Source organism: Saccopteryx leptura, chromosome 2, assembly GCF_036850995.1.
Source record: "Saccopteryx leptura isolate mSacLep1 chromosome 2, mSacLep1_pri_phased_curated, whole genome shotgun sequence".
NCBI lineage: Eukaryota > Metazoa > Chordata > Mammalia > Chiroptera > Emballonuridae > Saccopteryx > Saccopteryx leptura.
This window is the reverse complement of record NC_089504.1, coordinates 79,650,232-79,665,134: the sequence shown is the minus strand read 5'-3', so window position 1 is coordinate 79,665,134 and position 14,903 is coordinate 79,650,232. Positions and strand designations below refer to the sequence as shown.

The 14,903-nt window shown below is 36.0% G+C and overlaps 1 protein-coding gene across 7 annotated transcripts in view; it reads right to left on the bottom strand.

Annotated features, from left to right (window-relative positions):
- Positions 1–14,903, bottom strand: part of DENND4C (DENN domain containing 4C) — a 141,830-nt gene that overhangs the window by 84,068 nt on the left and 42,859 nt on the right. For all 7 annotated transcript variants that reach the window (XM_066368235.1, XM_066368236.1, XM_066368234.1 and 4 more), the window contains 6 exons: positions 13,805–13,874; positions 11,569–11,738; positions 7,013–7,251; positions 4,373–4,439; positions 3,036–3,094; positions 1,114–1,258 (listed from right to left, as the gene is read on the bottom strand). In XM_066368235.1, the coding sequence (XP_066224332.1) occupies positions 1,114–1,258; positions 3,036–3,094; positions 4,373–4,439; positions 7,013–7,251; positions 11,569–11,738; positions 13,805–13,874 (750 nt within the window). The remainder of the gene's footprint in view (positions 1–1,113; positions 1,259–3,035; positions 3,095–4,372; positions 4,440–7,012; positions 7,252–11,568; positions 11,739–13,804; positions 13,875–14,903) is intronic.

Below are 14,903 nucleotides of genomic sequence, written 5' to 3'. Positions count from 1 at the left end.
TATGTAAGAAATTTTAGTACAAAACTATCTGATAGCAAAATATGACACACTTGTCTTCACCTTTGAGTTCTGCATCACAATCATAAATAGGGTCACTGCTACAAAAACATCCATTGGTTTCATTAATTTTTGCAATGGGCTCCATTAATTTTTTTATATTCTCTTATATTCAAATAATTCTCCTTTTGAAGAATTTATCCTGTCACCATTCTTTTTTTTTCTTCTTCAAATTGCTTAACTGCCAAATCCTCCTTTACCAGTGGTTCTGCATGCAATTCCAAGAGCTCTCCAACATTAATTACATAAAGTCCACAAAATCTTGCATTTTTTTCATAAAATTTCCAACTTCATATTGCAACTTTTCCACCTGTTCTTGAACTATACTGCTGAAAGCAATCAAGAGACTGGGCCACAAACATTCTGCAAAGGGGCATGAATAAACACTAATATTTTATAGGCAGGAATATTTGAGTGGGACCTTTCTAAAACTGGTCAGTTCATTAACAAATATTTTCCTGTTGTAATGACTTTTACTTTCACATGCAACTGTGAAGGCTTGAAAACTTTATATATAATGAAGTTCTTTGCTTCCCTAAACCCATCTCACAAGTTATCACTGTTTTCAGTCCTAGAGTATTTCTCTGACCAAATTAAGATCCTGAAGACATATCCCATTAGTTGATCTAACAAGTATTTATTCAGTGCTTACTCCAAGCTACTAAGCATTTGTATATTATCCTATTTCAAAATCACTTAGAATTTCCTATAGGTTATTGGCTTACAATGATTAAAAATTAAAATTGGGAGAAAGTAACTCTAAAATTTATTTCTATTAATATTAGGGCAGCTGACATTGTCCAGAGCATTTCATTTAATAAGTTTAATTTACAAGTTTTAATATGTAATCATATAGATTCTCTGAAGAACTCTAAAATATGAAAAACTGAGAATTTGAAATTTTCTCTCAAACAGATCAAGTTTCTCTTTGCTACCCCATTATTTTTATGTTAAATTTTCACTGGTAATTCCAAAGTTGCTTTCATTAAAGAAAGTTTTCCTTTAGAGTAAAAATTGCCAGTAATACTGTACTAAAAGGAAAAATTCTGTACTTACAGCTACAACAGCTTCAGCTACTCCAGTCAACACAGCTGGCCTAAGAGAATGCAGCAGAATCTTACTCTCAAGTAACACAAAGAACAGCAGTGTTGCACAATTCTCAGGACCCAGATTCATTAACAAGGTGCTAAAGTTGGCTCCACTAGAAAAAGAGAAAGAGAGATGATTATGCACTATTTTGCTAAAACGACTTAGGATTTGTTTATTAAACTATTTCCTAGAGCTTAATACAGTGATTGATTTCAAGTCCTGATTTAGTTATCACTGAAAAGTAGCAAATCTAATGAAACAGTCTAACAGAATGATTCATATTTATCCCTTGGTAACTAACAAAGGAGTGTTTATTAGGAAATATATATCTGAAGATTAACCATATGAGCAGAGCTCAAAGAACAGAGGTAAGGGTGGGAATGGGTAGAGGGAACATATACAAAGGCTCATCAGATTCAAGAAATTAAAATAAATCTACTATGACTAAAGCATAGTAAAGGAAGAGATAAAAATAACAAGAAATTATGCCAAAATAAAAATGACACAATTATATTTTGCATTCTCAAAAGAATAAACTGGCTACAGTGTGAATAAAGAACTAAGGAAGAAAAGAGCAGGTTTCAATTAGGAGGTACTTAAGTAGTTCAGTTGAGAGATCATGCTAGCCTGGATTAGTGATGCACATGGAGAGAAACTAAAAGATTTAAGATACTTTAGGTAAAAATCAGTGCACTTTTGAACATTTAGTTACGAACTGAACATGTGGAGTGCAGATGAGAAGAAAAAAAAAAGGTATTCTTATATTCAATCTTGCAACTATTCAGTATTCCATTTTTTATTTATTTATTTATTTTTACAGAGCCAGAGTCAGAGAGAGGGATAGACAGGGACAGACAGACAAGAACAGGAACGGAGAGATGAGAAGCATCAATCATCAGTTTTTCGTTGCGAGACCTTAGTTGTTCATTGATTGCTTTGCTCATATATGCCTTGACCGTGGGTCTTCAGCAGACCGAGTAACTCCTTGCTCAAGCCAGCGACCTTGGGTCCAAGCTGGTGAGCTCTGCTCAAACCAGATGAGCCCACGCTCAAGCTGGCAACCTTGGGGTCTCGAATCTGGGTCCTCTGCATCCCAGTCTGACACTCTATCCACTGTGCCACCGCCTGGTCAGGCTTCAGTATTCCATTTTTAAAATGGCCCCACTGCCCTAGCTGGTCGGCTCAGCAGTGGAGTGTTGGCCCCAGCGTGTGGAAGTTCCATGTTCAATTTGCGATCAGGGCACACAGGAGAAGCGACCATCTGTTTCTCCACCCCTCCCCCTCCCTTCTCTCTCTTCTCCTGCAGCCAGTGGCTCCAATGGTTGGAGCAAGTTGACCCCAAGCACTGAGGATGGCTCCATGGCCTCACCTCAGGCACTAAAATGGCTCAGTTGCTCAGCAATTAAGCAGCAGCCCCAGATGGGCAGAGCATTGCCTGGTAGGGGGCTTGCCAGGTGGATCCCAGTTGGGGTACATGATGGAGCCTGTTTCTCTGCCTCCCCGCCTCTCATTTAATTTAAAAAATAAAATAAAATGGCCCCACCATCCATCCAGCTATCAAAGTTAGAAACATTAAGGCCATCCTTACATAGTTTGTAAAAATAGCACTTTCTTATCCTAACCCTTAAAATGGTATTTCTTAACCACTGGTCCATGGATCAGTCCACCAGAAATTTTGTGCTGGTCTGCAAAAAGAGTTAACCACTCTGATGTATGAAGATTACAGACCCAATTAGGTGAATTCACTTATGCTCAGGGTGATTTCTACCTTAGCAGTCCCCGAAATAATTCTATTTTCATTGGTCCCCAAGACTAAAAACATTGAAAACCACTATAAAGCACTCTGCTCCAAATGAATAAATATATCATTATTAGATAGCATTATTTACCTTAGTGGTAAAGGTGTGGAAACTGGCTGTGACAATATTAATGCATCATGGACTGATAGCTTTAAAAAAAAAAAGATAAATTAACCAAGCCAATTTCAAAACCTAAATGTTTAGATCAAATATAAAATAGAAAATATTTTAATGTACAGGCTAACACAACAGTGTTGGAAAAATGTACTAAGATATAAAACAACAGCTATATTTACTCAAAGGTACTGTATTCGTTCATTTTAATTAAATTGTTAATTCAATTGATTTTTTATTTTGTTAATTGGTTAAAATGTAGTTATTTAAAAATTAAGAAATAATTGCTTTGTAAAAGCCTCAAATTTGCTCTAGCCAGGTAGCTCAGTTGGTTAGTGTCATCCCAATATGTAAAGGTTAAGGGTTTGATCCCAGGTTAAGAATCAACCAATGAATGTATAAATAAGTGAAACAACAAATCAATGTCTCTCTCTCTCTTCTCTAAAATCAATAAATAAAAAAATAAAAAATTTAAGCCTCAAAATTTATTTACTCTAAACACTGGTAAGCACTTGGAAATTACATATATTAATACTCGCTGAAGTGAAGTACATTCAAGATTAACAGTATTTGACTTAATGCTACCATATTACATATAATTTTGATAACATCTTAGAAAAAATTTTTAAATCACTTGCCTCCATAGATGAGCACTACTAAAAGTGCCAATCTGTAAACTGCTATGGGTTCAGGAAGAGACGGTATATAAATGGAGAGCAAGCCATTCAGAAATTTTTATGGCAATCTGACAATGCTTGCACATCCAAGAACATGATCAGTAAACTCATGTCTTTGGACAGTTATAGACCTATTCATGTCTATACACATCTCACACAGTAAGTTCCACATGTCACAAGCTGTATATTTATATAGGTCTGCCACTGACTGGAAATAAAAAGAAACTAGTCCCTTAACATAGTTTGAAGAGCACTAGTACAAACTAGTTCACTTTCACCCTCCAATCATAACTCATTTCATGTTTAATATTAGTCACTCTCATATTAAAAATATTCCCATAAAAAAATTCTGGGTTTTAAGTTATTAAAGCCAGCTACATAAAGGCTATATATAAACCAATGTTGATAATGTCATGAACTAAGAATTTTAATTATTCCAATACTATACACCCAATATTCAAAAAGTCAGTACAAAGGATGTTCAGTAAAGATATAAATTATAAAAATACAGGAAATTCAAGGACTTTATAAATGCATATTGCTCCATTCCAAACCCAAAGAGCCACGGAACCCCCACTCTGCAATGACTATAATTAACATATGCAAGGCTCCCCTCAAATACACTTTTTTAATTACCTGTACAAGGATTCTTGGTCTTTGTGGTGACGGAAAGGGGATATTTTGCATAAAATGTGAAATATGCCTGAAAAAAAAGATTAAAAATAAAGATAATTACTTTTCTACAATGCCTCATATATTTTAACAAATATTAGATATCATTATATATCATCCCAAATATGACAAAATCACTTACCTAAAATTTATGCTAAATAGTGTAAATAAATGTACTCATCCTACTAAACTTCTGAAATGCACAATGTAATTCCTGATTAACAGTTCATAATAGGGTATCTATTATTGCCAGAAAAATAAGAGTAACATGAATATGATTTTCATAAAAGAAGCTAATTTTTATTGCCATGGTTATCAGTACCAATATGGGGATGAATTAATTGTCATATACTAAATTAAAACTAATATAGCATTTAATCCCAACTATAACTTTTGGCAAACCATTTACCCTCTCTATTTTTCCACCTATGAATAATGTTTCTTAAGTTTCTCCAAACTTCTGAGTTCTTAAGAGGCTTCTAACATGCAGTTAAATTTCAAACATAAAAAAAAATTGATCAATACAGTGTACATTGACTTTATTTACATAAACTATTTATAGAGACTTAATTTTCAAAAGGTTGCTAGCCTCTTATTCATATTAAATATTAATTTAAACAATTTTAAGTTAATCTGACAGCTAAAAGTTAAATTAGAATTATGAACCATTAGATTGGCATTCCAGGAGTACAACCTAAAAGTTGAAACCATATTTCCACATCAAGTTGTGATAAGTTTATGCCCACTACTTCACTACTTTTTATTTTTATTTATTTATTTATTTTTAAATATATATCTTTTTATTTATTTATTTATTTTTACAGAGACAGAGCGAGAGTTAAAGAGAGGGATAGATAGGGACAGTCAGGAACCAAGAGAGATGAGAAGCATCAATCATCAGTTTTTCGTTGTGACACCTTAGTTGTTCATTGATTACTTTCTCATATGTGCCTTGATCATGGGGCTTTAGCAGACCAAGTAACCCCTTGCTCGAGCCAGTGACTCTGGGTCCAAGCTGGTGAGCTTTTTGCTCAAGCCAGATGAGCACGCTCTCAAGCTAGTGACCTTGGGGCCTCGAACCTGAGTCCTCCACATCCCAGTCCGACACTCTATCCACTGTGCCACCGCCTGGTCAGGCTACTTCACTACTTTTTAAAGGTGAATTTGAACAGCATTATTTTAAAACCTATTAATAACTACTCCCAAGTTATCTACTAAACTAGTATGTTTTGCTGGTACTCTGCTCTGTGAGATTTTCCAAACTGTAAGGAAATCTATGTTTAGGCATACTATAATACATTTCCACCAGCAGGTTACATAAATTCTTTACTACAATGAACAGAAGTCAATGTGCCACTAGAAGTCAGAAAAGTGGTTTTCAAAAGACAGAGGCTCCAGCCCTTGCCAGCTGGCTCAGCAGTAGAGTGTCGGCCCAGCATGTGGAAGTCCCGGGTTTGATTCCCGGTCAGGGCACAGAGGAGAAGTGCCCATCTGCTTCTCCACCCTTCCCCCTCTCCTTCCTCTCTCTCTCTCTCTTCCCCTCCTGCAGCCAAGGTTCCATTGGAGCAAAGTTGGCCCGGGCGCTGAGGATGGCTCCATGGCCTCTGCCTCAGGCACTAGAATGGCTCCACCGCAGCAAGATAGCAATGCCCCAGATGGGCAGAGCATCACCCCCTGGTGAGCATGCCAGGTGGATCCTGGTCAGGCGCATGTGGGAGTCTGTCTGACTGCCTCCCCGCTTTTAACTTTGGAAAAATACAAAAAAAAAAAAAAAAAAAAAAAAAAAAAAGAAAAGACGCTCCACATATAGTATATATTTTTTTTGCTTACAAAAAATTTCCATAAAAAAGAGAATTATAAATCAAAGGAAAAACATGTAGAATTCTGTCAATGCTAAAACCAAAACCTCATTTTTAACATCAATTAACTCACTTTTATTAATTTCTTGATCATTTTAGAGATATTTTATAGTTAGAACTTGGAATAACCACTTGTATGGTTGGGTATATATGTATGTTTATGTGCATCAACAGCTATTTTTTTCTTGGTTATTAGAGAATGACTTAGAAGAACACACACAGTACAACATATATTAAGTTCCTTCCTCAGCTGAATTTTCAAAAGGAGATTATTATTTGGTCATCCTCATCCACAAAACAATTTTTAATTCAATCAATGATTAGGTGAAAAAGGGAGCAAGTGAAAAGTAGGGTGACTATGACTCTCCTTCCAACTTTGCTGCTTAAAGTCAGATAAACAATGAAATGTGTATATACAACTGCTCACAAAAATTAAGGAATCAGGGAACGTGCAGATAGACACTCCAGTACTTTCAGCCTTTTGTATAGTGCATTTTCACCAATGAAATAAAAGTTGTTTTGCATCTCATTTGCATAATGAAACAACTTTCTTTGAGTTGTCATTTGCTTTTCTGATGTTCTTGTTTAATAAAAAAAATCAAATGCTTCTTTTTTTCATCACTTCATATTCATCTTGAAATATCCCCTTATTTTTGTGAGCAGTATATATGTGTGTATATATATATATATATGCGGATGTACACCCAGTTTTTCTACCAGACATCTCTTTAATAATTATACATACTTTTCAATGGGGAGAGGATGTGGTCCAGACACAGAAAGTTTGTAGATAAACATGAGAAATTTTCTAAAAGCTTCAAAAAAAGGCCAGTGTGAGAGTAAACAAATGCATTTGTTTGAATTGATGGATTTGGAAACCCTTTTTCTCTCCACAGGTGTCAAAAGGCCCAGTTGCATAAGCTGTTTCTCTGTTAGAAGTTCCCAAGAGTACGGCTCATAAAACTGGATGGCAGCTCCATATACCTACAGAGCAACAGAATTCCATTATAAGATTTGAAGATTTTTAACAATTAATTTCTTTTTCCTCTTATTCCACAGAAATATTTGCTTGGAATATATGACAGAAAAATGAAAAGAAAAATCTCAACATTGCTGATAGGAATATAAACTGGTGTGGCTGCTATGGAAAACAGTTTGGCAGCTCCTCTTAAGTTAAATAAAGAATTACCAGATGATACAGCAACACTGCTCTTAGGAATACAAGTATTCCCTACTTTTTGAAAGTTCATGTTATGCCACGTCGCTTTTACAAAAGACCTATGTTAGTAAATGTTTATACTAACAGAAATAAATCCAAAGAGGACTTTCACTTTCATGAAAAAAGGCAAAAAGCAAAAATAGCATTCAGCATTTGTTCTGCAGTGAGCCGATACAGAGGCAGTGCACACCTCAAGCAGCTCCAGTGGCAGCACCAAGCTCCTTCCCAGGGAACCACACTCAGCATCTCCACTGCAAGCCCCCACACTCTGAAGTTTGTCTGTGAGCATCTGCAACTTATCTCGATTGATTTGTACTTCTGTTAGCAAATTGTGTCCTCAGGTATCAGAAAAGCCAAAGAGAGCTTATAAGAGTATTATGCTTAGCATAAAATGACATAACTAAAGTGTTTTAATCGTGAACTAAATAAAGACATCCTCCATCTGTTGGATTTGCCTGGTCCACCAATTGTACTATTTAAATAAAGAAAGAAAAAATCTTGAAAACTGCCAAAGTTACTATTGGTTTTGCCAGTAGCAAAGTGGTTTTTCTTTAGTTGGCATCCAGTAATGGGTAAAATGGAAAGTCTATTGTTTAAGCAGACTGATTGGTGTAGAAGACATGGTGTGTATTTATCACATCATTCCTACTTTTACTATATGTTAGTGTTACAGGTTTTGTGTCTTATTTGGTATGGTTGGGTAGGTTATTTTTGGAATCTGGTGACATTAAAAAATTTTACTATATAAATTAATGGTACCTAATTGTTTCTTCACATTACACTATTTCAGCTTGCAAAAGATTTCATAAGTATGCTCTACTTTCAGAGAGTAGAGAAACCTGTATACCCAAAGGAATTCAAAACAAGGACTCAAACAGATATTTGTACACCAATTTTCAAAGCACCATTATCCACAATAGCCAAAAGGTGGAAACAAACAAAATGTCCATCAACAGATGAATAAACAAAAAAAATGTGGAATATACATGCAATGGAATGTTATCCTTAAAAAGAAATGAAATTCTGATAGATGCAGCAACATAGAAAAATCCTAAAAACATTATGCTAAGTGAGTAAGCCAGACACAAAAGGACAAATTTTATATTATTCCATTTATACAAGCTACCTAGCATAGGCAAATTAATAGAAACAAAAATAAGAAAGGTTACCAGGGACTTGGGGTGGGGTGAGGGAGGCTTCTGTTTAAGGTGATGAAAAGTTCTCAGACTGGATAGTAATACTTACATAAATCTTACAATGACTTAGATAGATCACCTTAACCCTTGTTTTTACAGATACAACAATCCCAAATACAATTACTTCAAAGTGATCTGAAAGGTATTTTTAACAAGCAATTTAACAAAAGCATCTTAATGAGGCTTTGTTGTTCTCTACTGGTCAACTTTGGTAACTCAGGTGTTTGAAGATCCTAAAATTTTCATTTATATTTATTGCTTTCAGATGAATCAGTAAATGATTATTAAGCTAAAGAGTTAGCTTAGTTGTAAGCAATCCAGGTAATATAGTTGGTCTTTATTCAGTGAATATTTTACTATACTCCAGACACTGTCCTGGGTCTTAGCCTTCATCATCTTTAATACAGTGGTTATGAACTTGTAGTCTGTAGAATGAGGCCACAGATGTATTTTGAAATGTTTGATCCACAAGAGTCAGCTTTGGTTAGTTATAATTATCCATAAAACTGCCTATTTTATCAAGCTTCCTAAGAAAATTTTTAATTTTAAATTTCTACTATATCTGTAGTCTTATTTTTTATTTTCTAATATTTATTTCTGATTTTTTTATTTTAAATTAACATTCAATATTACTGCTTTTATATGTTTTCAATTTTTGACAGTTACAAATAAAGCATATATATGTTTTTCGAAGATGTATACATTCATATATCATGGGATTGCTCAAGAGTATAATTGCTGGATCGCTTCTTTTCCTTGCTGATAATGTAGAAATCCTATATTTATGTGTATACAAGACCCATCTTGACTATACAGTGTGTCCGTAAAGTCATGGTGCACTTTTGACCGGTCACAGGAAAGCAACAAAAGAAGACAGAAATGTGAAATCTGCACCAAATAAAAAAAAACCCTCCCAGTTTCTGTAGGATGATGTGGCAGCTTGTGCGCATGCGCAGATGATGACGTAACACCGTGTCTACAGCGGAGCAGCCCACAGCCATGCCAGTCAAGATGTGGATGGTCCAGAGGAAAGTTCAGTGTGTTCTGTGGCTCGCTAAATTCAAATCCGTGACCAAAGTGCAACGTGAATATCGGCGCGTTTATAACGAAGCGCCACCACATAGAAATAACATTACTCGGTGGGATAAGCAGTTGAGGGAAACTGGCAGTTTGGTGGAGAAACCCCGTTCTGGTAGGCCATCAGTCAGTGACGAGTCTGTAGAGGCTATACGGCATAGCTACCTAAGGAGCCCTAAAAAAATCTGTGCGTGAGCCCACATCGAACTGCACTCAATAGGTATGAAACTGGGAGAGTTTTCCTTTTATTTGGTGCAGATTTCACATTTCTATCGTCTTTTGTTGCTTTTCTGTGACCGGTCAAAAGTGCACCATGACTTTACGAACACACTGTATATATCGCATTGTTTTCTCTGAGCTTGTGGTCTGCTTTTACACTTTCTTAGTGGTATCTTTGAATGAACTGATGTTCTTCAACTCCAATGAGATCTGTTATTCATCTTTTCTTTTCTGCATGCTATTTAAACTATCTTTGCTTACTCCCTTCATTTTAATATATTATTTTTCTTCTGACCTTCATTATTGTTGTTGAGAAATTACTAATCCTTTAAAAGTAAATGTCACTTCTTTCTGTTGATTTTTGTCTTGGTGTTCCCTATGAAAAAGAGGTGATTTTGTATTTTTCTTTTTTTTTGTACTGAAGGTTCAGAGTATATCTTTAAAGACTCAATTTTTCATCCATTCTGGAAACTCTCAACCGTTATCTATTTATGTGCTGCCTCCCCCTTTTCTGATTTCTCCTTCTGGAATTCATTAAATATTCATTGGTCCTTCTGATTCTTTCCTGCACATATTTAAACTCCTTTTATATTTTATGTTTTTGTGCTACATTTGAAGCGACCTATTTTCAACTTCATTAATTCTCCCTTCATGTATGTCTTCTTTGCTGTTTAAACCATTCATTGAATTCAATTTTAAGAACCATATTTTTCATCACTAGACATTTAATAGTTTCTAATCTGTCTATTTATTTTCAAAATATCCTGTTCTTTCCCTGATGCTTTGAACCCCTCTTTTAGGGGCTTAAATTATATATTAAATTTATATTTTCCTTCATATTGTTATTCTATCATTTCAGTTTGTTTTTTTTTTCTTTTCTGAAGCTGGAAACGGGGAGAGACAGTCAGACAGACTCCCGCATGCGCCCGACCGGGATCCACCCGGCACGCCCACCAGGGGCCACGCTCTGCCCACCAGGGGGCGATACTCTGCTCCTCCGGGGTGTCGCTCTGCCACGACCAGAGCCACTCTAGCGCCTGGGGCAGAGGCCACGGAGCCATCCCCAGCGCCTGGGCCATCTTTGCTCCAATGGAGCCTTGGATGCGGGAGGGGAAGAGAGAGACAGAGGAAGGGGGGGGGGTGGAGAAGCAAATGGATGCTTCTCCTGTGCCCTGGCCAGGAATCGAACCCGGGTCCCCCGCACACCAGGCCGACGCTCTACCGCTGAGCCAACTCATTTCAGTATCTTGAAAGTCTAATCCAGCTTTGTATTATGAGTCTTGTTAATTCTTCCTATGGTAACTATGTCTTCTAACTTTTACTATAATCTCATTTTAAGGCCTGGGTATTGGGGGCTGTCTCTCCAGAAGGACTTTGTAGTTGACTCTGTAAAAACTCCAGGGGTATGAACATCCTAATAGCAATTTTCATGTTGACCTTTCCACCTTGGGCATTATAGAACAAATTTAAACCAAAATGTATTCTGTCTAAATAATCCTAACATTCAAATAAAACTTAGGTTATATTAATCATTTTACACTATTAAAACATGAACAAAATAGGTTAAATAAAAAAGGGGAAAAAACATACCTTTTCCGCAGAAGAACCTGTCAAGACAAAAGTTGAAAAAACTGGAAGTGGGTATTTGGTTTGGGGATCCCAACATTCAATAGTAGCTCCCATAGGAAGGCAGAAGAGAGGTACAGATTCTGAGAGTGGAAACGACTCATAATCATCTTCTGGATATCTAAAAATTAAACCTTTAAGAGAAAGGAGACAATGATAAATTTTTTAAATAGTTAGTTTTCCATAAATTATATGTGATACATTAGGATATTTTAATAGCAAATTTGAAATTTCATGTGAAATTTCAAAAATCAGTTTTTCTCTTGCCATATCAGATACTAAAATAAATTAACAAATTTGCCTTTTTTTTTAACCTATGTGGACTTCTTGTTCATAAAATGTATTAAATATACTAGTTAACACTCTACTCAATAGGATCACAAATCTTAATTTACTTTTTTCTACACACTTCCAACATCTGATAGGAATGGCAAGAAACACACAGGAAAATTTACCAACTATTTCAATTAGTCTTCTATTAAAAAGTCAGAGAAGGGACAAGTATTATGAAATAATGTCAAGGAAACAGAAGTTATCATAGCCCCTAAACTCATCTTTCAGAGAAGATTAGCGTAAAAGGCATGCAACATGAAAAGTAAAGGAGACAGAAACCTTTGTGACTGAGTGGAGTATGTGAGACCAAAAAAGTAGGAACAGGGAGGATACTCTGAGAAGCACAACAAAGCCTCTTCATAATAAAGTGGCTACATGGCATTAGCTCATTAGCCTCTATATGCAGACCACATCTGAGATAAACACTTGAAATTAAGCAGAACTTTTAGTACAAATTCAGTCTTCAAAACTCTGTATTCTAAAACACATGTCTTATATAAAACCTGAATACTTTCACAAAGCCTGTTTCTGTTAAGTTTTTTTTAAGTGATACTTTATCCCCACCAAAAACTAAAAATCTTAAAGAAAATCATATACAATCAATACATTATAGCAATATGAACAGTATCACATTTTAAAATGATACTGAACTTATAATTTTTACATTAGAAATTAAATGGTTTAAGTCATTAGTATGAATGTCTTTATGAGAACAATAAATGTTTTTTAGATACAAATTTGCCTAACTTCTCTGAAGTAAAAGTTGCAAAAATTGGGAATGATCAAAAAGTATTTGACATGGTTTCCACAAAGAAGTATTCCAGTATTTTTCTTCTATTTACAACTGGAGCATACCTGTATTTTCAGTTTTTATCCCACAATACCAGCGGGATGAAGAAGTCACATTTAAATCTTTACAGCCCTTGACACTTTACTGTGCAGTAAGAATGTGGTGATAGATTTCTCAAACACTTCATGGCAGAAAAGTTTCTCAGGCCCTCCTCTCCTCCATATAGCTGATTCTTTGCAACAAGGGAGAAAGGAAGCAAGTCCACCTTTCATGGCAAGTAACATGTGGTTTCAAATCAGACACACAGAGATAAGAGAAGGAAATATAAGAAGTAAAGATGTAGTTTGACACCTTTCTGATTGCCAAAATATAAAAGATCAGAGAATAAGCAGTTTTCCACTGACTTGTTAAATGTATACTAAAAGCCTGCAAGTTTATTCCACAAATGCTTGCTTGGGATGAAAGTTTCTATTTAACTAACAGCACTTTTGGCCTGACCAGGCGGTGACACAGTAGATAAAGCGTCGACCTGTGATGCTAAGGACCCAGGTTCAAAACCCCCAGGTCGCCATCTTGAGCAAGGGCTCACCAGCTTGAGCGTAGGGTTGCCAGCTTGAGCTGTGGAATCACAGACATGACCCCATGGTCGCTGGCTTAAAGACCAAGGTTGCTGGCTTGAGCAACGAGTCACTGGCTCAGCTGGAGCCCCCCGGTCAAGGCACATATAAAAAAGCAATCAATGAACAACTAAAGTGCCACAACTGCGAGTTGATGCGTCTCATCTCTCTCCCTTCCTGTCCGTCTATCCCTGTCTCTCTCTCTTACTCTTTCTCTAAAAAAAAAAAAAAAAAAAACACTTTTGGGGAGGGGGTAGAGGAGACAATATTAATATACCTTGTAATATATGAAGTATTTAAGAAAACATGCCTTTACATGCTACAATTATAGATAATTATATTTATAAACAGGTCTATTCCACAAACTACAGTACCTAAGTGACCATACATTGCCTCTCCTAATCAAATGTTAATGTGCAATAACTATAATAATAGAAACAATTTTTCAAAATTTACTTACCAGCTTTATATGCTATTGAATTAGAAGCAGGTACTGACTTCTTATAACACAGAAACACACTGGAACCCCACTGTAAAATATAAATTAGGTTTAAAAAAGAGAAAAGAAATTTCATTTTGTTGAATGGCTTCTAAAGATTCTGATTATTCAGAATGTCTATTTAAAACACATATCTATCAAAAAAGACTATAAAATACAACAAAATATGAAGCTGAGAACACTAGAAGAGTAAAATAACATTGCTATAAATATCAAACTGACATGAAATCAGTTTCAAAAAGTTCACTATTCTGTAATCGTCCAGAACTGTCTATACTGGAAAGAGAAAGAACAAAGTAAAGTGGGCACTAGAATCTGAACTAGGAAAGACTGCAGTCACTGGGGTCCTATGCAGTCACTACTTCCAGAGGCAAACCTGTCCTAATAGCCATGGGTGTACTAAGCATCTCTGCCTATACCACACTTAAGTTAACTCTAGTTTGATGTAAACATATATTTCAAAATAAATATGACCCAATAATAAAATTTAGTCTCATAAAACTATAAATCAAACATGTTCAATTTTCTTCTTTATTAGAGGCCTTTATAAAAATATGTAAACATTTAAAACAAATAAATATAAAGGGGGTCCTTACCCAGTCTCCCTGCAGTTGTCCCTTAGAAAAACACCACTGAGGCCATGGCCGGTTGGCTCAGTGGTAGGGCATCAGCCTGGTGCTGGATGTCCCGAGTTCAATTCCCAGTCAGGGCACACAGGAGAAGTGCCCATCTGTTTCTCCACCCTTCACCCTCTTCCTTCTCTCTCTCAATCTCTCTCCTCCCCTCCCGCAGCCATGGCTTGGTTAGAGCAAGCTAGCCCTGGGCACTGAAGATGGTTCCATAGCCTCGCCTCAAGTGCTAAAATAACTCAGTTGCCGAGCAACAGAGCAATGGCTTCAGATGGGCAGAGCATTGCCTGGTAGGGGCTTGTCGGGTGAATCCCGGTTGGGGCACATGCAGGAGTATAGTATGTCTCTCTGCCTCCCTGCTTCTCACTTAAGAAAAATTAAAAAAAAAAGAAAAATGCCACTGAAACCCAAAAATTAATAAGACCTCTAAA